Source organism: Zeus faber, assembly GCF_960531495.2.
Source record: "Zeus faber genome assembly, chromosome: 1".
Classification (NCBI taxonomy): Eukaryota; Metazoa; Chordata; class Actinopteri; order Zeiformes; family Zeidae; genus Zeus; species Zeus faber.
In genome coordinates, this window is record NC_137193.1 from 18,579,813 (window position 1) to 18,599,926 (window position 20,114).

Consider the following 20,114-nt stretch of genomic DNA (forward strand, 5'->3'; position numbering starts at 1 on the left):
ATGGTCTTTATGATATGTGGTTTCTTTTTTATAGGCTAGAGAAACAGGGGCAGGTGCAATCCATGGCCTGCAGGAAATGTCTCTAGCCATCAATAATTAAGACGGGAGCAACCTGTTTCAGCTGGTATTAAAGTGCTGCTTTCTTAAAGTAAATGAATAAATAAATGTTGAGCACATTAACAATAAATTCATTTCAGGCACTATCAATTTTTTATTCATTTTTAAATCAGTCCCCAGTTCAGAAAATGTATTCTGTCCTTAGATGATACTGTAAACTTAAATCGAAATAACTATTAAAAAAAATGTCAACTGATGAATAAAGCTTTGGCATGAATGTTTGGTGTGAAAAAAAAAAAAATTGGTCTCAAACGGGTCAAATAAAAATCATTACAAATATTAAAGGAATAATTCTCATTGAGCCTCCGAATAAGCCTTTGAATTGATCGCCCTCTAGTGGTTGGTAAATATACACGTACACATACGAAGTTTGATTAACGCACATACATCATGATGACGACATAAAAAGGAAAAGAAAGATAGAAAATGCTCTATCACATAATTTTATTAAGAACTTTTTAACAAAAGCTGAATCAGTGTAACAAAAAGGGAAATATGCTTGAGTGTTCCTCGGAAACGGAATTTAAAAAAATGATCTGCAATGCAATCCTAGAAGATTTGAGTTGACTATCTATTCTATTTATTAAATTATCTGATAACTGTAGCATTCTTATTCGTCTAGAGCAGTGGCTCTTAACCCAGGGGTCCTTCAAAGAGTTCAGAGGATTCCCAGAAAAATTTAAATGAATACGAATAATAAGACGGTTGGTCCTCAAACTGTCCTAAGCAAACTATTGTAATTTGTCCAGCAGTTGGTGAATGTCTTCTTGGCCACGGTAAACCCGCTTTAGTCCTCTGGGAAGATAGCGGCAGGATGATAAATTGAGGTAGCTGAGAGCAGTCGATTGGCCAATAACGGACCTGTAAATAAAGCACACAAGCATGGGTTTTTCCTATTCGGTTTGTGATTCTTCCATTATTATGTGAATAAAATAAACTGAATGCTGCATACCTGAGTGCGAGTGGTGTGATCCTGGTTCCACTGAGGTTCAGGGAACGCAGTGATTCTGCGTTTGGAGCCTGAGCGAGGTGACTCATGGCCACCTCCAGATCCTCCTCAGAGAACAGGTGATTGGTGATGTCCAACTCCCGCAGCGTTCTGCTCCACTTCTGTGTAAGTGTGTGGAGACCCTTTTTGAGTGATGAGGACGCAAATTTGCTGTTGAAATACTGACCCCAGAAAAGACACTCCAGCTCTGCAGAGTCAAACAGAGCAGAGGAAGATACAGTGGGTTGGCTGGCTGGTTGGCGACCGATCTACAGTATATGCATACCTACCTACACACACATATACCTACCTACATACACACCTATAACTACATACATGCCTCCATACCTACCCACAGACATACAGATGTGGACAAATTTGTTGGTACCCTTACAGCTCATTGAAACAATGCTTTATTCCTCCTGAAAAGTGATGAAATTAAAAGCAATTTCTCATGTATACCTGCATGCATTTGCTATGTCACAGAGTCAAGAAAAGAAACTGTGAAAAGAGAAAAATTATTGCTAAAGAGATAAATTACATTCTAAAATGGCCTGGACAGATTTGTTGATACCCCTTAGAAAAGATTATAAATAATTAGATTATAATCAAGTCAATTCACACTTTATTTATAAAGCGCATTTCATACCAGGGCAACACAATACGTTTTACAAAGAAATGCAATCAAAGAAAGTACAATGTTGTCAGCCGGTCAGTTGAAAAGAATGCCCCTGAAACAACAGCAACAACAAAAGCAGCAGTCACAGCGGCAACAGCAAAAACTTGCTACTTCTGTTGAAGAGCAGTAGCAACAACAGCAGCAACAACAGCAGCAGAAACAACAGAAACAACAACGGCAACAGAAACAGCAGCAACAACAGAAACAACAGCCACAACAGCAGCAGCAACAACGACAGAAACAGCAGCAACAGCAACCGCAGCAACAACAGAAACAACAACAGAAACAACTATAGTGATATTTCAAACGAACTGTTTTCTTTAATTGGTATCACACGTGTCTTCAATCTTATAATCAGTCATTCAGCCTATTTAAATGAAGAAAAGTAGTCACTGCTGTTTGGTATCATCGTGTGCACCACACTGCATATTGACAAGCCACAATGCTTCTGGGAGAATGTCATTTGGACAGATGAGTCAAAACTGGAGCTTTTTGGCAAGTCACATCAGCTCTATGTTCACTGATGAAAAAAATGAAGCTTTCATAGAAAAGAACACCATACCTACTGTGAAACATGGAGGAGGCTAGGTTATGTTTTGGGGCTGCTTCTGTCATGGTGTGCCTTGAATCTGTGCAGGGCCGAATGAAATCTCAAGACTATCAAGGCATTTTGGAGCGAAACTCACTGCCCAGTGTCTCAGTCATGGTCATGGGTCTTCCCAACAGGATTATGAGCCAAATCACACCACTAAACGCGCCCAAGAATGAAAAAGAACAAAAAATTGGACTATTCTGAAGAGGCCTTCTATGAGCTATGATCTGAATCCTATCGAACATCTATGGAAAGAGCTGAAACATGCAGTCTGGAGAAGGCACCCTTCAAACCTGAGACAGCTGGAGCAGTTTGTTCAGGAAGAGTGGGCCAACTTGTTGACAGGTGCAGAAGTCTCATTGAGAGCTACAGAAATCTTTTGATTGCAGTGATTGCCTCTAAAGGTTGTGCAACAAAATATTAGGTTAAGGATTCCATCATTTTTATCCATGTCATTTTTTTTATTTTTTATTATGCAAAATATTCTGTTGAATCAAAAATCAAAAGCAAAGTCTGATATCTATTAAATATGGAATAAACAATGATGGATGCCAATTACATTTGTGAGTTTCAAGTTATTTCAGAGAAAATTGTGGGTTCTCCTTTTTTCGTCGAAGGGTACCAACAAATTTGTCCACATCTGTACCTACCTACACACATACGTACCTGCACACATAGCTACATGCACACCAACATACATAGTGTTTTTGTCAACTTTAACCATGTTTTAAAAAACCGTGATGTTTGATCTGAACAACAACTAAACATCTTGACCATGTCTGCATGCTTGTAGGTGAGTTGCTGCCACATGATTGGCTGATTAGATATTTGTAATAACGAACAGTTGTATAGATGTGCCTAATAAAGTGGTCATTGAGTCTACACATACAATTAAGTCATGTAAAACAATATTAAGTTTTAAGGAATATTCACTGCAGAACTGCCAACCTTTGGAAAATATTTTGAGTACCACAATAGTGTAACAGGAAGTCTCTATGGCGTTTGAGCTACTGCAGCTAAATGACTCCATCAGTTATTCACACCGTAGCCGTCTTGTAACGAGGCTCGTCACATCGTATACAAGCTACTACTATGGCTAACTATATACAGTATACAAATTCACATCATTAGGATATACCCCTTGAAATGCATCATCTCGTAAAATTACCGAACATGTTTATCAACTAGAGAGGCACCGATTGCAAATTTCTTGGCCGATTCCTATCTTTTAATTTTTTTTAAGCCTGAACTGCAGATTCCAATTTCCCTTCTGCTGTAAGTCAATGACAAATACATCCGTGATCTGATCACGCTCACGTGATAGCTACACACTTTTTGGAGCGTCAACTACCCAACTACGTTACATTATGATGGTATCTGGTTTGAGTATTGGACATTTTTACCAGTACAGTACATGAGCACAGTATAGGGTGTGTACATTTGACCGGTACAGAATCGGATATATTTGATGTCTGACACTGATCGGCCAGTGAAAACCGACCAATTCCGGTCATGGCCGATCGATCGGTGCATCTCACGTTTTACATGTTAACATTACGGTCACATTTTTGTGCTCTATTATAACTCTCCCACTTCCCATTTTACCTCAGTAATGCAGGGTTACAACTCGGTAAAGTACCGCTCAGTGCATTGCGTATCAGTGCATGTTGAGTGAGTGAGAGGAAAGGAAGGGTTTACAGAACCACAGGTTGTAGCATCTGGTCCAATCAGAGGGATGTAGTTTAAATACCCAATAAATGTACGGTATTTTTTTGTATTGACTGATTGCCATCATTAAATTACTTTTTATACACACACACACACACACACACACACACACACACACACACACACACACACACACACACACACACACACACACACACACACACACACACACACACACACACACAGATTTCTAATATGTTAATTTCCATTATTTCTAATATTTGTTTGTTTATAAGGATGGGTTCCGACTAGAACACCAATTTACAAAAGGATTAAGGGATTTCATGAAAATAATATTGTATGTAAGTAGATGTGTGTGTGTGTATATATATATATATATATATATATATATATATATATATATATATTAGCGTATATTCAGCTGGCATTTCATACCTGCATATTTTGACTAAGAATTGTGTAGTTGGCACAAAAAAATAGTACAGGTTGGCGGGTCCGTCATTGTGAGGACATACCATATGTTAACAAAATTATTTTCATTAAATCCCTTAATCCTTTTGTAAATGGGGGTTCTGGGAACCTATCCTAATAAACAAACAAATCAATAAATATGAGAAAACTAATTTATTAATTCTATGACTTCTAATCAGCCCAGTGCCTGAAGTGTACCGTCGCAGGGTAGAGCCGCCAGACCACAGGAGCTGATTCTGGAACAGCCTCGTAGATCCAGCACTCTGAGCCGGACAGAGCCGAACAGGACGTCCCTCAGGTCCTTGTCCGTCATGAAGGAGATGGACGTGGTGGCCATGCACAGTTCCTCCAGCAAGGGGAAACCCAGCGAAGGGTCTGGAGCACCACGCATCGACTTGTGCATTGGAATGACGTTCAACATCCGGAACGTCTGGGAGGGACAGGATACGTTTGGATAGGTTTATCCAATTAACTCTCTAGGTCTGATATAGTCATGCATCAGGGCGGACGTTGATTCACCTTCAGTTTGGGGCATCCATGTTGCAGAGCCTGGATACAGATGGGAAGCTGGCAGTATTGACTGTCCAGCTTCGTGTTGATCTCTAGCAGTTCTAGATCCGGGCAGGATCCTCTCTGGAAAAACCATGTATACTGAATGTGTGCTACACACAAACAACGGCCAAATTTAAAAAAATAAAAAATAAAAATGGTTGAAAGCAACTTACAGAGAGAGCTGCCAACAGTTTGTCGTTCTTGGGTCCATGAGTGAAAAGGATTTGCCTGATTTTACTTCCATGAGACTCCAAAAAGGCAACGAGACCTTCAACCTGAACCTAGTGGGAAGGAGGAAAGAAATTAACAAAAGGTTCATACAAGATATTCCAGTACTTAAAGACACACCGAAATCTTAAATTGGACCTAAAATTAGATGTTAAAGCATTATCAAACATTCATAAAAAATGTTGTTGCTAATTTTAAGTATTTTTTAGTTCATCTATAATGACTCTCAAACTTCGAGGGGATGAGAGGGCGTGGTCTCTCCCTGATTAATATTCATGAGCTGACCTTTGAGGTACAACCTTGCTCAGCTCAAACGATGGGCGTGGATTCTTAGTGTGATGCTTTGATCTGATTGGCTGGATGTAAAACCATGTAACTGATGACATGAGTATCAGGAAAAAAAGGTCAGCTGAGAGAAGATTTTTAAACAAAGGAAAATAGAAATACCAATTTCTACCTTTTACACAAAGTTAAAAAAATGCTATACTTCTTTTATATTTGTAGAAGATAGTTTTCCTCCAAAGGGAAGACAAAATGCATAATGAGTAAACTCATACGTGTTGCAAACAACTACAAACCTTTAAGCATATTAAAGCAAGACTATGTAACTTTTTTTTACCTTAAAATAACAGCATCAAAATCATTTTGATGGTACACCGACTTGTAATATGGACCTCTTTCATTCCCACCCACCCCCGAACGCCTGTTCTTGCACTATGTAACTTCTGTGTTCTGGTAAGAAACCGCAGGAAAAGTGTGCAAGGCACTACGTGACTTGCCTGATGTTTGTCTCCGGTAATTACTGGGTTTTTTTAAACCTGGTAAATTTTATTTTAAAAAAAATTATAAATTGTAAACTAATAATGCTCATACAAAACACAGCTGCTCCATCTCCCCGACAGCGCGGTTGAGACAAGCCAGTGGGATGCCACAAGGTTTGTGTCACCCTCTGACTCGCACGTGCGAGCCAATCTGCCAGGCCGAGCACATCTGGTACCTACACCGATAGCAGGGGGCCGATCCCCGGCTCTGGGGGAGCCGTGGATTGAGTGCTCGCTGAAGCGGCGAGGTCCATGCAAATGGCACTGTAACCGAAGTGTAGATTACATTTGCGTTTATAAGATAGACTGTTATTGAAACATGGTAGGTTAGATAAGGTTGAAATTCATCCGGTTAAATAAATTATTTTTGGACACTGGACCGGGTTTTACGACAGTGGTGTAAAAGCGCAATTGCACTCAGAAACGTAGAAATCCCAAATAGTGCTACTTTATGGACAATGTTACCCCTTTTCCACTGAAGCAAACCTAGTGTGGTTCTGGGCTGGTGCCCGTGTCTGGCCAAAAAGGGATCATTTGCCATAAACTGATTGCTGTCCGTTGGGTGGGCTAGATGGGTTCATCTGTCAAATATAACCCTCATGAATGAAACCAAGTCATTTTGAGTCATAAACAACCTATCAGTCATGGGGATGGTAGCTCAGGCGGTAGAGCTGGTGGTCTAGTGATCTAAAGGTTGCTGGTTAGATCCCAGGCTCCTCCTGCTAGCATGCTGTAGTGTCCTTGAGCAAGACACTCAACCCTTAATTGCTCCTGATGGCTGCGTCCGTCGGTGTTTGAACAATTGTAAGTCGCTTTTGATAAAATGAAATGAAATGTAATGTTATCAGTCACAAGGTAGGAGCTGCAATCACTGTTTGATAAGTGCAAAACTGCATTTTACGGTTTGACAAGTGCAAAGCTGCATTTTATGACCCTTTAAATGTATTCCAACTGGTAAAAAGGACTGGGTGGGATATAATCTGTCAAATATAACCATCAAGAGTAAAATCAAGTCAACAACCTTCACCGTCACAAGGTAGGAGCGGCAATCACTTTGTGACTGGTTTTGGCCCTTTAAAAGGCATTTCAACAGGAAAAAAGGACTGGATGGGCTATGATCTTTAAAAAAAACCCCTCATGAATAAAACCAAGTAATTTGGGCCAGGGATAAGGTAGATGTTGCAATCACTTTTTGGAAATCGTTTTTTGGTGGACGATCACTTTTTGGCACGATACTGGGTTGGGGTTGGTTCAACTTCCAAACCTTCTAAGAAGCGGTTTGCTTTTCCATGGGAAAAATTGGCCTGAGAGCCACATTTCAAGATTCAATTCAAGAGGTTTATTTGTCACATACATATACATACGTTCATACATATATGCAGTGAAATGTCTGAGCAACGCACCCGGAGATTATGCACGATAAGTTTTAAACCTAACATAATAGCTAACCTAATTTCTACCTAGCTAACTAACTCAAACAAACTCATTCCTAAAATGTGCTGTTCGTGAATAGAATAATATAAAATAAAATAAGACTCAAAAAGGTAATACAGAGTGGGGGTACAAAATAGAAGTAAAGAGAATAGAGTTATGTATATGGGATAGGCTATTTGTATATACAGATATATGCAGTGAACTGGCATGTGAAAAAAGTGTGTATGGAGATATACAGTACAGTATACAACAGTACGGCATTGACAGTTTTTGTGGCTTGCGGGAAGAAACTCCGTCTCAGTCTCTCTGTCCTCACTGTGTGTCTGTAGAGGCGCTCGCCCGACCGCAGCAGCAAACAGTCCATTGTTGGGGTGGTGAGGATCCTTCATGATCCTGTGGGCTCTGCTACTACACCTCCTGGTGTATATGTCCCGCAGGTAGGGGAGGGTAGTTCCAGTGGTACATTCAGCTGAACGCCCCACCCTCTGCAGGGCCCATCTGTCCTGAGTAGTACAGCTCCCAAACCAGGCAGTGATGTTGCCTGTCAGGGTGCTCTCTACCGCTCCACAGTAGAAGGACTTGAGGATCCTCACCGAGACTCAGAATTTTCTCAGCTGCCTGAGGTGGTAAAGACACTGCCTCGCCTTTCTCACCAGAGTGTCTGTTTGTCCAGTCCATGTTAAGTCCTCTGTGATGTGGACTCCCAGGTACTTGAAGCTGCTCACCCTGTCAACAGAAGTCCCATTAATCACCAAGGGCGTGTGCGTCCTCGGTTGTAATCCTCGCCTAAAGTCCACAATCAGCTCCTTACTTTTGCTGACGTTCAGGTGTAGGCTGTTGTCCTGGCACCAGAGTGACAGGTCAGCCACCTCCTCGTGGTAGGCCTTCTTGTCGCAGTGGGTGATCAGGCCCACGACAACGGTGTCGTCAGCAAACTTGATGATGGTGTTGGAGCCGGACTCGGCCACACAGTCATGTGTTTACAGGGAGTACAGTAGGGGGCTGAGGACGCAACCCCGGGGGATCCTGTATTCAGGGTGAGGGAGCTGGACATGTGCTTCCCCACTCTAACCACCTGGGGCCGGGCTGTGAGGAAGTCCAGGATCCAGGCACACAGCAGAGTATTCAGTCCGAGCTCCTTCAGTTTGACAGCCAGTCTGGTGGGGACAATGGTGTTGAAAGCTGAACTGTAATTGATGAACAGCATTCTCACATAGGCCCCCTTCCGGCCATCCAGGTGCGTGACTGCGTCATCCGTGGATCTGTTCTGCCGGCAAACAAACTGCAACGGGTCCAAGGTGCGGGGGAGGGAAGCGCATATATGATCCTTAATCAGCCTCTCGAAACATTTCATGACCACCGAGGTGAGGGCCACCGGACGGTAGTCATTCAGGCAGGTTGGAGAGGCGATCTTCGGGACAGGAACGACGGTGGACCTCTTGAAGCAGGACGGGACCACTGATTCAGCCAGGGAGATGTTGAATATTGTAGTGAACACTGGAGCTAGCTGGTTAGCACAGGTTTTCAGTATTCGCCCAGATACGCCGTCTGGGCCCGCAGCTTTCCTGGTGTTCACCCGCCTCGGCGCGTTCCTGACCTCGTGCACGGACACAGAGAGCGCGCTCATCCCCAGCGGTGTAAATCCAAATAGCCGGCGAGCTAGCGGTGCTGTTGCCAGACTCAAACCGCGCATAAAAGGAGATCAGTTCATTTGCTAGGGAGGCGTCCACACTCGTGGCTGGGGAGGAGCTACTCTTGTAGTTTGTTATCATCCACAGCCCCTCCCACAAGTGTCTGGGGTCCCCCCGCTACATCTGTAGCTCCACAGTCTCTCTGTACGCCTGTTTAGCGTCCTTCACCACCCTCCCCAGATTGTACGACACCGCTTTGTAATTGTCCATATTTCCGGATACAAGGCCATCATTGTAAGCGGCCGTGCGAGCATTCAGAGCGCAGCGGATGAATTTATTAACCCACGGTTACTGGTTTGGAAATATCCTAACTTTCACCGTGGGAATGATGCTATCTGCTAACGTAGCAACAAAACTCACTGCTACCTCTGTAAACTCGCTGACGTCACTTGAACTTGATTGCAACATGTCCCAGTCTACGTCAGCGAGTGCGTCCTGAAGAGCAGCCGCCGATTGGTCCGTCCACCGCTTCACTTCCCTCATCACCACCAGTTCTCGTGCGATCAGAGGCCTGCAAACGGGAACCAGCGAGATCGTGGCGTGGTCAGATTTCCCGAAAGCAGGGAGCGAGACGGGCTTGTAGCCGTTCTTGTACGATGTGTAGCAGTGGTCCAAAGTTCTATCTCCCCTGGTGGCACATGTGATGTGTTGGTGGAAACTAGACAGAACTTTTTTAAGGTTGCCCCTGTTAAAGTCCCCAGTCACCACCACAGCCGCGTCGGGATGTTTGTTTTGAAATCCGCACAACACATCATACAGGTCCGTGCTGTGTTGGTGTCCGCTTGTAGTGGGATATAAACGGCTGTGATGATGACCGTGCTGAATTCCCTAAGATAAAATGGACAGAATAATACGGTCAGCAGAGAAACTTGGTGTTGTTGTGGTTGCACCAGCGGTTGTTTACCATTAGGCAGACGCCTCCACCTTTGGATTTCCCCGACTCCCCCGATCTGTCGCCGCAGAACACGGAGAAGGACTCAGCTGGACAGATGGCTTCATCCGGCACCAGTGGGTTCAACCATGTTTCCGTCAGACAGAGGACACAACAGTTCCTCGTGTTTCGTTGGAATTTAATCCTCCCTCAAAGTTCATCCATCTTGTTCTCCAGGGACTGGAAGTTGGCAAGAAGGATGCTTGGCAGAGGTGGACGGTAAGGTTGCGTCCTCATTCTGACCCGAAGGCCGCCTCGTTTACCTCGGTGCTTCCTCCGTGGGCCGCTCGTGGAACAGCGGCTCCATTTTTGTTGTTGTTGTTGTTGTTGAGCGTCTTCCCGCGTAGGAGTTCCGCCGGCCACTCTGCTTCCACAGATAAAAAGTCCCAAAGTTCTTCGTTTAGGGAAGTTTTTACATCCATGAGTCCATCACGGTCGTAAGAGGTAACTGCCGATGCTTTTCTGGCGGACATTATGATAAAAACTGAAAAAAATACTAAAATGTGCAAAAGTCGACCGGAGCACCGGAGCAGGCGACTGCAAGGGGCGGCGCCACTATCGTCACTTGTCCACTTGAGAGCTCCACAGACCAGATTTGAAGTCCATGAATTCCGTACTGCTGAAGCGTTAAAAGAAAATGGTGGTCACAATGTTTTGCTTGGGCTTGCTTGCCCCCGCCGACAGCCCCTGACGTAAGCGGTTCTTGATTCTAGTCCAGCAGAAAAGTGCTGCCACTCTGGAATCAGGTTTTCCGGTTCCAGAGGCGGTTCTTTTGCTGTCGAAACGCAAAGGACTGGTTCCAGAATAGGCCGAACTGGCCTTCAAAATGCCTTGGCGGAAAAGGGGTATGTGTGAACGCTGCTCTCTTTGAAACTTTATCAATATTTTATAAAGATATAATATCAAGTAATTAAAATTAAAAAAAAGTGTTTTGATTATTACACATAATAAATACCTTGCTGTCATTGTTATTGCTGCTGTCATTGTTATCATAAGCTATATTGCACACTACTCATTTTATATTTAGTTGAAACAACTACACTTACACGTGGGTTGGGTAAATAGAAACAAAAATGTTCATTCCTTTCATTCCAATGAAATACACGTGAATAATTTACACCAACAGGTGGCTGTTTGGGATAAAAATTTTACAAACTATTTGTGTGTTTCCATAAATCAATAACGTTGCTGTACCTCTGAATACTGAACATTGATGCTCTCCAGGGATCGGCAGTTTGCTGCGAGGCTGAGGAACATCTTCTCTGTTCCACCACTGCAGTATGAGAGCGTGAGGGAGCGAAGCTGAGAGCATGATTGGGATACGACCTGCGGGGGGGGGGGCGACGACCATTAAAAACAATAAACACCACATTTCACCATCACCAATTCACACGATGCACACATACTCAACACATGGTACTTTCATTAAAGTAACATACGGTTCATGGGAATGGACGCAGTTAATCAGAGTTGACCCCAAAAAAAATGACATTTGCAAAATGTGTCACTCAAGATAGGTTATTCTATTTCATGTGGCTCGTAGCTTAGAACTCAAGGTTCATAACATTCAAATCAAACGTGTAATATGATAAGTGAGCATTAACAATCACACCCATCCCGTCGCCAAAAAAATCTAAAATCAAGCATATTATTCCGTTATTTGTAATTATTCTGAAAATGGTATTATGCAACTATTGAAATGACTCAAAATCATGCCTAACTATAAAGACAATTCGAAATGACTTACATCCAGAGCGTAATCAACATTCTTCTTCCAGTGATTGAGTGAGAAGTCCCTTAGTTGGGAGAATCTATAAAACAAAAATGTATACGAGCTCATGTAGTCCTAATAACACAATAACACAGTTTCAATCAGAGTTTCCATGAGAACAAATTGCTGCCGGTCAATGTGTCCTGAAAGATTTCAAGTTCCCACACAAATGGGAGAGATTCAAGTCAAATAGTATCTGTTTATTGAGCTTAAAAACAATTGATAAGCAGTCTATATAGAGAATGACATCATCAAGCCATGTAGATGTATAATATTTTTTATTTAATATTAAACATAAAATAAGTCCCGTCACTAAACGCCATTTAAAAAATAAATAAATTATAATTACGAATATTACTACTTGAAATCAAATAATTTCATATAATATTATGTTAATAATAATTAACATTTCACTACAATTAAATTTTGATAAAATCAAAAACAAAATAACTATGGCAAGTAGGTCTGAATCGAAATAATTAATATGTCTTTATTTATGTAATAAAGTTTCTGGTGTTGACATATGACATATTTTACACAATGGATATTTGACGTCTGCTTTGGGTCGGAACTTAAATATCCCAAAAAACACCAAACTATGGATGTATGTGTCCCAACGACGCATCTTTCCATTTCTCCTCCGAGTTCTGGACTCTGCGTTCTGTCTCCGCTCCATGTCTACTGTGCTTACAAGCGCAACCCGTCCACAAGGGATGGGGCGGGGCTCTGTTGCAACTTGTCGAGCACGGAAATAAACAGATCTGCAGACTTTTAATCTAAATTATCCACCCAGCCCTAGTTCCAATTGTGCTTGTAGGGAATTATTTTCACGGGACATTATGACCGGAGAATTCAGCAAATTTTACCGGTCAAAAACTGGCAATTACTGGATAACGGAAACACTGGTTTCAATACCAATTTGACTTTCAAAACATTTGCAAAACAATTTGTCACAAACAAATCATCATTCAAATCGTAAATGAGACAGACCTGTTGTCACACAGCCATTTCACCGTGTCCCTGATCCTCAGTTCTGTTTTGGGTAACTGGCTCTTCCCCGGCTCGATCCAGCAGAAACCCAGAGACACCGAGCGCCACAGAGCTGCAGTGGAGGCTGCGGCGTTCCACAGACGACACACTCGGGCCATCCTACACCACAAGATATTTACACATAAGAAATATGTCTATGAAGTCCTGAAAACTGCATTACTTTACTGTGATAACCAACATCGCAGATAATAACTACATATATTGATATCATATTATATATATATATGTACACACACACAGACACACACACACACAATAACAATCATGTATTACCTGCATAGGAATGGTACAGCACCGCTTTGGACAATAACAATCTGAAATATATTGACGAGCAACTCCTCAGGCAAACTCTGACCCCACCTCTGGTCAGTGTCCACCGCTGGGCGATGCAGACAGCCTTCCTCCAGTGTCTGGGACTCATTTTTGCTCTGTGTTTTTTTTGCCACTTTGGGCTTGGCACGAACTGCCTTCTTATTCTTAACCTGAGTAGCTTCAGCTTTCCCTTTGGCAAGCTTCTTTTTTCTACCTCCTTTCTTCTTTGGTCGCCAGGTTAGGTTATCATAATGGCCGGCGTTGGAGATCACCAGCAACATGTCCTCTCCTTCTTGGACGGTGTAACCAAGCCTGGCTGAGGACGTGACCCTTGCCTTTTTACGCTTCTTTGGCTTGGCACCTTTGGCAGTGTTGGACTTCCTTTTTGAGGGTGTATTGTTTGTCCCTCCTTTTCCCCGACTTGCTGCTGCTGCTGCTGTGCTAGATGAAGGGAGGGTAGCCGTCCCCTCTGCTGCGGGGCCTTGACCTCCGGCTTCTGGATCCATCTCACTGAACTTCTGTAGCTTCACTCTTTCATTGAAAACAATATAGACACTCTCACTCCGTGGACATGCTCAACCATAGCTGCTGAGACAGAGAGAACATGATAAGAGTAAAGTCTATTCAGTGTTATAAAAACAGTACAGTTTGAATAACCAAAGATAGACGGATAGATACTCTATTAATCCCTGCCGGAAGATTGTGGCGTTTACAGCAGCACACATCAAAACAATAGGCAATAATAAAGTATTGCGAATACAAAACATTACAAAATACTGACAATTTTCAATAAACATAAACAATTTACTAAAAATAGCAAAACAAAGGCACTATACAAAACATGAACAACAAACAGTAAACCCCGAGGACCAACCGAGCCTAGCTGCAAAGCACTGAAAATATATTTTGGAATGTATGGGTCAAGCTTTTTGGTTAAATCAATCATTAATGGCAAATTACACAGATCCAGTGTTCACATTGAAGACGACTGCAGCTGCTGAAAAGGTTGTGAACCCTTGATAATTATTTTAAAAGAGGGGGCTGTTGCTCTTTTACCTCCCGAACACATGCATGAGCATCACCTCTGAGTAAGTATTTATAACTGCAATACGATCCATTGTTCTATTGTTCATTCTTTGGGGCGGGCGTCTAGCTACGTGCAGGCTCGACTTCTAAACGAAACCCGTAGCTTATCCCCAAGCTTACCACGATCCGTTCACGTTCACATTGCGACACTGGAGCGTGACCACTGCGGGGTTCCCCATGTTCAACCCTTTCGTTTTGATGGAGCACAATAACACCAAGCGGCCATGTTGTTATACCCACAATGCATTGCACAGAGTGACGTAAGACTCGCAAACGACTCGCACGCAGGGAACGAACGGGGAGTCGGAATACTCCACATAAATACATCTTTTTGACAGAAGTTCACTATTTTAATAAGTTACTTTAAGAAATATGCGTAAAAAAGGATTTCTGGGGGGGACCACAGTTCTACCCGAACAAATAATAATACAGGACGCACCCAAATAACTTTTGACAGAATTAAAATGAATCTTGTGATGGTTACGTTCGCAACTAACCGACTCGTCTTTGTCCTTGGCCGTTCAGCGGGAAGTCCTGCCTCGCTCACTGCGCGTTAAATCAACCGAATTAAGTGAACCGGGGAATCGGAAAATTAAACGACTCTTTTTTTACTGAGCGACTCGTCAATAACCGAATCTAAAAGAAAAAGAGAGTCGAACCGCTCACCCATGCAGTCGCGCTATTGGCGGAGGCCCCATGATGTGCCCCGCCCCTCGAGCATCCAGCCAATCACAAGTCGGGATGCTGTTTCGCTCTCTGCGTGACGAAGGCCACGTGGAGAGCGATCTGTGTCCGAAAGCAATGGTAAGAAAGTAAACGCATTTAATTAATTATACAAGTTATTACAGACATAAATAACGTTATAGAAAAAAACAGCAAAAACCAAATACATATTTTTAACTCAACACACAGCATCTAAGAAGTACTTTATTCCCAGTATATTCTGCGTTGCTGCTATGCTATCATGCTAAAAGCTAACCCTCTCACAGATCTTTGTTCCACAAAAAGAAAAATAACAATAAAAGTAAATTAATTATATATATATATATATATATATATATATATATATATATATATAACAAAACTAAAATACATATATGTGTGTGTGTGTGTGAGAGGGTGTGTGGAAACAATATATTTTATTATGTAAAAGTACTCATATCCAGCGCCCTCATATTACAGAGCTTATAACATGGGGTCTAAACACACATTTAAATTGGTTTCTAACGCTTTGTCTTGCTTTTCACATTATTTTATAGTATATTATTATATTTAAGTGCATTTGCTTTCCAAATTCTTTGAAACTGCATTTACTAAAGTACTTTAAAATTATACTTGTGCTTGTACTTGGTTACTTTCCACCACTGCCTCGTTGCTCTAATTTTGATGACTGACTTTTCTTTCATTTAGTCACCAAGTCCACGCTTTAAGTGATTTGCAATGGAGGCAGGTTACGACTTCACCCTCTCCGGCAAAATCATTGTAATCGAGGCTAACCTGAGTAAGTTTGAGATGTAAAAAGTAGTTGATCATAAAACATTAAGATATCATTATAGTGTGGCTGTTAGATGAGCGTCTCATAACCTCCGTATGAAGAGACGATCCCAGCTTTATTTTCCCTCATCAATGTGTGTGTGTGTGTGTGTGTGTGTGTGCTTTTTTTTGTTGTCGTTGTGTTTTTTTTCTCAGGAGATCTATTCTTCTGGAAGCTTGTGAGAGACTTCCGTGGGCAACAAACAGGGGAGGGACTGGGGCTCAACGATGAACCATGCAAAAATAGACTTTTAATTCAAGCAGGGCTCCTGAGAGAGGACTACCATCTCACCTGGAGCGCTATGGTAGAATGGCTTCAGAAGATTGTGCCAAAGCATCATTCTGCCAATTTCCAGGGTTTGATTGAAACAGGCATCGCAACAGCACTAACTTTAGGGAGCAATGCCATGATGGCCTTCCTGGAATCAGAGATTAACTTTAAATTTGTTGGTCCAATATGTGACAGCATTGGCGTCGAAACACCAGATCTCTTGGAGATGAGAGATTTTTCGGCACAAGCACAGTCCATTGAAGTGACAAATGGTTTGATTCTTGAGTTGAACAACTTTGTCGTAAGGGAAAAAATTGATCCGACCGCTTTGGTTACTTGGCTTAGAAATTTTAATCCAATGTTTTGTAAGGATGGGGATATCCTAAAGGCATACAAAACATTTAGGCCAAAAGTTAAAAAGTTAAAACTTCAATATCGCAACTACAAAACAAGGACTTCCAGGAGGAATTCAGCTATGGAAATCCTTCTTCATAGTCCATTTGAACTGGTGCCCGCCAAAGATACAGGGCGGAAATTCAATGGGAAGAAACGTATGAAAAAGGAGACTTCCTTCAATGAAGAAAAAGTGAAAATAAAAGAAGAATGTGATGTTCTCATTATGCAACAGGAGAAATATTTTCCTCACTTGGATACAACTATAAAAGAGGAAAATATTCCAGTCAGTATTGGAAATGATCAAGATATGGATGTATCAGACAGATCAGGCGAGTCAAAAGAGTCCTCAGACACTAATAAAGAATCTTTGTGTCTTCTGGACATTGCTATGATCACAATCAAACAACTGAAAAGTGTTTATGGGGGGAAAACTGACATTTTCAAGAAAAAGTCAGCAGAGCGCATCAAAAACCTTTATGCATTCACATGTAGGGAAAATCCTGACATGGAGCAGTTTGAAAGCAACATCCTGTCACTTAGTGAAGACGTCCCATTGGCATCACCTTTTAAATTCATCTACCAAAACGCTTGTTTCCTTGTTGACATGTACGACGCAATTGAGCAGCAACTGATGGCATTCGAACAAGAATTAACACAGTCCACTGGAGAAAAGCTAGGCCGGGACAAAGACCCCAAATTCAAAAGATTTGTCAACTTCTCAGAAAGTGCCACCTCGCGTTACGTGCACATGGCTTGGGACCTGTTGAGCCCTCAAGGTCCCAGTCACCAGAACTACAGAAAGCACTGGGTGGCTTTCTGCGAAGAGAAGGGAAATCCCTCAATGCTCGACATCGACCAGTCCAACAGTTTCAGCAGCTACTTTGAGGTCACGGCGGGAATTGTTCACCACCACAAAGAAATCCAGCTGTTCTTATCAGACCTGCTGCTGATGCACATTGACGATTGCTCCAATATCATTCTGGAGAGCATCAACGCTGATGCTGCGGACAATGTTATACAGAGTCTGGTGTGTGTCTTGGCGATCCTCCACTGCAAGATAGTGGGTCCTTACTATCAGCTTTTGCGAAGCAGAAGTGAGTATGCACGCTTTAGCCAGTACATACTTTGCCTCTATCAGAAGCTCTTGGAGTGGTCCAAATGTGTTTTGCCACTCTTGAAGCCGGAAGAGGCTGTGAATGTGTTTCTGCAGGATCCAGTGCAAGAGAGAACATTTGACGGGGTTTTCCACTATTGCGGTAGATGGCACACGAACAGAGACCTGATCGGGGCCTGTTTGAAGAAGATGGTAAAGGTCATTGCTGGTGTCACTGAGCAACACCTGCTGGATTTTTTGCCGGGAGGAGTGTTTTGTTATTCGTCTCAGTCAGAGATCTGCCTACAGCTCGCAAGCTGCACATTTTCTTTCTTGATGAGAGAATATCCCTTTGACGACATGTGCCCGTATGAGAAAAAACAAAGCGAATACGCATGCGAAGACTTCTCTGAGCAAGACTCGTCATCAAGTAGCTCGGAGGAAGACGATTCTTCATCTGATTTGTCTGATATGGAGCATGACAAATGTCCTGCTAGGCCTCACATTAACAAGGTTCGTGGAGGCCAAAGGGGGAGACCACCAAACTCCAGAAAGCCATGGAGTCTGGATGATTGCAATGAGAGATCTCGAGGGATTACTGCGAAGCATCATTCCAAAAACACGCACAAAATTGATTTAATAATGGATAGAAAATACATAATAGCTACAGTGTCAAAAAACGGAGGCCCTTGCAAGACACAACAAGATGTGGACAAACTGCTGCTGCGATTCGATGGAAAACCTCGCATTGAAAAACGGGAGGCACTTCGCTGCGAGATTGTTTACCAGAAGATTGTTCTGGACAATGACAACCCGATCCTGAATGACCCCAGCACGAGCTTCGCCAATAAACTGAAACTTGCACTTCCCCGGGTGAAACCTGGCTACAGCTTTGTCTTGGGCCCCAGACTGACAAAGCCGAAGTCCATTCCTATAAATGAAGCTACAGTCCGTCAAACTGGAAGTGAAGGTGTGCAAGCACAGCCAAAAAACTGATTCACTGTTTATGACCAGTTACTAAAGGATGCATAAAGGTTTTTAGTTGGATTGTACGGAGTGGGTGACCAATGACCTCAGCCATTTTTTAAAATTTTTATTAATTATGACCATAAAAGGAAATAAGATACTCTTTGTTGTGTAAGTTTTGTTGATGTAATTTAAATTGCGATGTGTAGTAAAATTCTTTAAGGACATCTTATCTGTTGGTGCAGATTTTCTTTAGTTCTCTATATAATTCTTATTTCTCTATTCTTTATATGATTTTAGCGGGTAAAAGAAATGCATTGCATCATGGGCCAGGATAGAGCTGTTTCACACAAATTTCACCAAATCAAGATCATTCTTTAACATCAATTAAAGGTACAATAGGCAAAACATTTGCTTTCTTCTATTCATCAAAACAAACACTATTTCTGTGAATGACTGACTTGCTGTGGGAAGGCTGATATAAAAAGGCTAAACAATGTATGTTTTTGTACATTATGTGTGGTTTTTTTCATGTATGTCATTGCTGCTACAACACTGGAATTTCCCTTTGGGGATTAATAAAGTATCTGTAACTGATTTTAGTAGTCCACCTGTGAATCGGCTGTGTAGTAGATCGGCACTAATGTGACCTGAAATTGTTTTTAAAATACGCATTCACAAGTATTCGCAAATGTTTCATAATTCACAATTTTTATCCCATCAATTGCAATAATACATAAAAGTTGAGACTCGGGTCCTATGTTTTCTTGTGTACCTGTTAGCAACAAGTAGCTTGCTTATTTAAACATTTACAGCCCCGCAAATATGACAATCCAATAACATTTAGCCCATATAATTTAGCATATGAAACCTATTCAACAAAATTCAGGTTAATCACACTCATACATTCACACACTCAATGTGAGTGCGGTAGATGTCCTGTAGATCATTGATTCTCAAGGGCCAGGAACCCCCAGGGGTCCTTCAAGAGGTTCCAGGCAGTCCAAAATGATTAGTTGTTCAAGTTCATCATTTAAATTATAACACATTGGCATTGTTAGAGAATTTACAATGATAACGGTTTTGATCAAAGTTTCACAGGTATCTCCTTAACTATACTATAGAAAGGAAATCATATCCAACATTAAAAATATTTCTCTGATGGGGGTCCCTTTCTGTTGTCATTATTACATTACAAATATTTATATTTTCATATTGTACAGTGTTATATATGATACGTTCATTTATTTTTAAAATGTCAAGCACTTTGAGCTGCAGGTCATGTACGAAAGGTGCCATTCCACTACATTACAGTATTCATATTATTTTTTAATAAAGTATTAATAAAGAAAAACAACGCACCCACAATCTCAAGACCACGACCCCCCCCATCAGCCCTGTGATTGGCTGTGCACTCAGGGGGCGGAGTCATTTGTGGACCAC

General features: G+C 41.9%; 1 protein-coding gene across 2 annotated transcripts; it reads right to left on the bottom strand.

Annotated features, from left to right (window-relative positions):
- Positions 1–40: 40 nt before the first annotated feature.
- Positions 41–14,589, bottom strand: fbxl6 (F-box and leucine-rich repeat protein 6). 2 transcript variants are annotated; one of them, XM_080004019.1, is made up of 10 exons: positions 14,533–14,589; positions 13,288–13,911; positions 12,955–13,113; positions 11,941–12,004; positions 11,388–11,519; positions 5,262–5,369; positions 5,056–5,169; positions 4,735–4,966; positions 1,070–1,313; positions 41–978 (listed from the first exon to the last, which is right to left on the bottom strand). In XM_080004019.1, the coding sequence occupies exons 2-10, from the start codon at positions 13,830–13,832 to the stop codon at positions 849–851; spliced, it is 1,728 nt and encodes a 575-aa protein (XP_079860145.1). In that variant the 5' UTR covers positions 13,833–13,911; positions 14,533–14,589; the 3' UTR covers positions 41–848. The 2 variants fall into 2 exon arrangements, with proteins under 2 accessions (XP_079860145.1, XP_079860146.1); XM_080004020.1 differs by having other exon boundaries at positions 41–1,010.
- Positions 14,590–20,114: the final 5,525 nt, after the last annotated feature.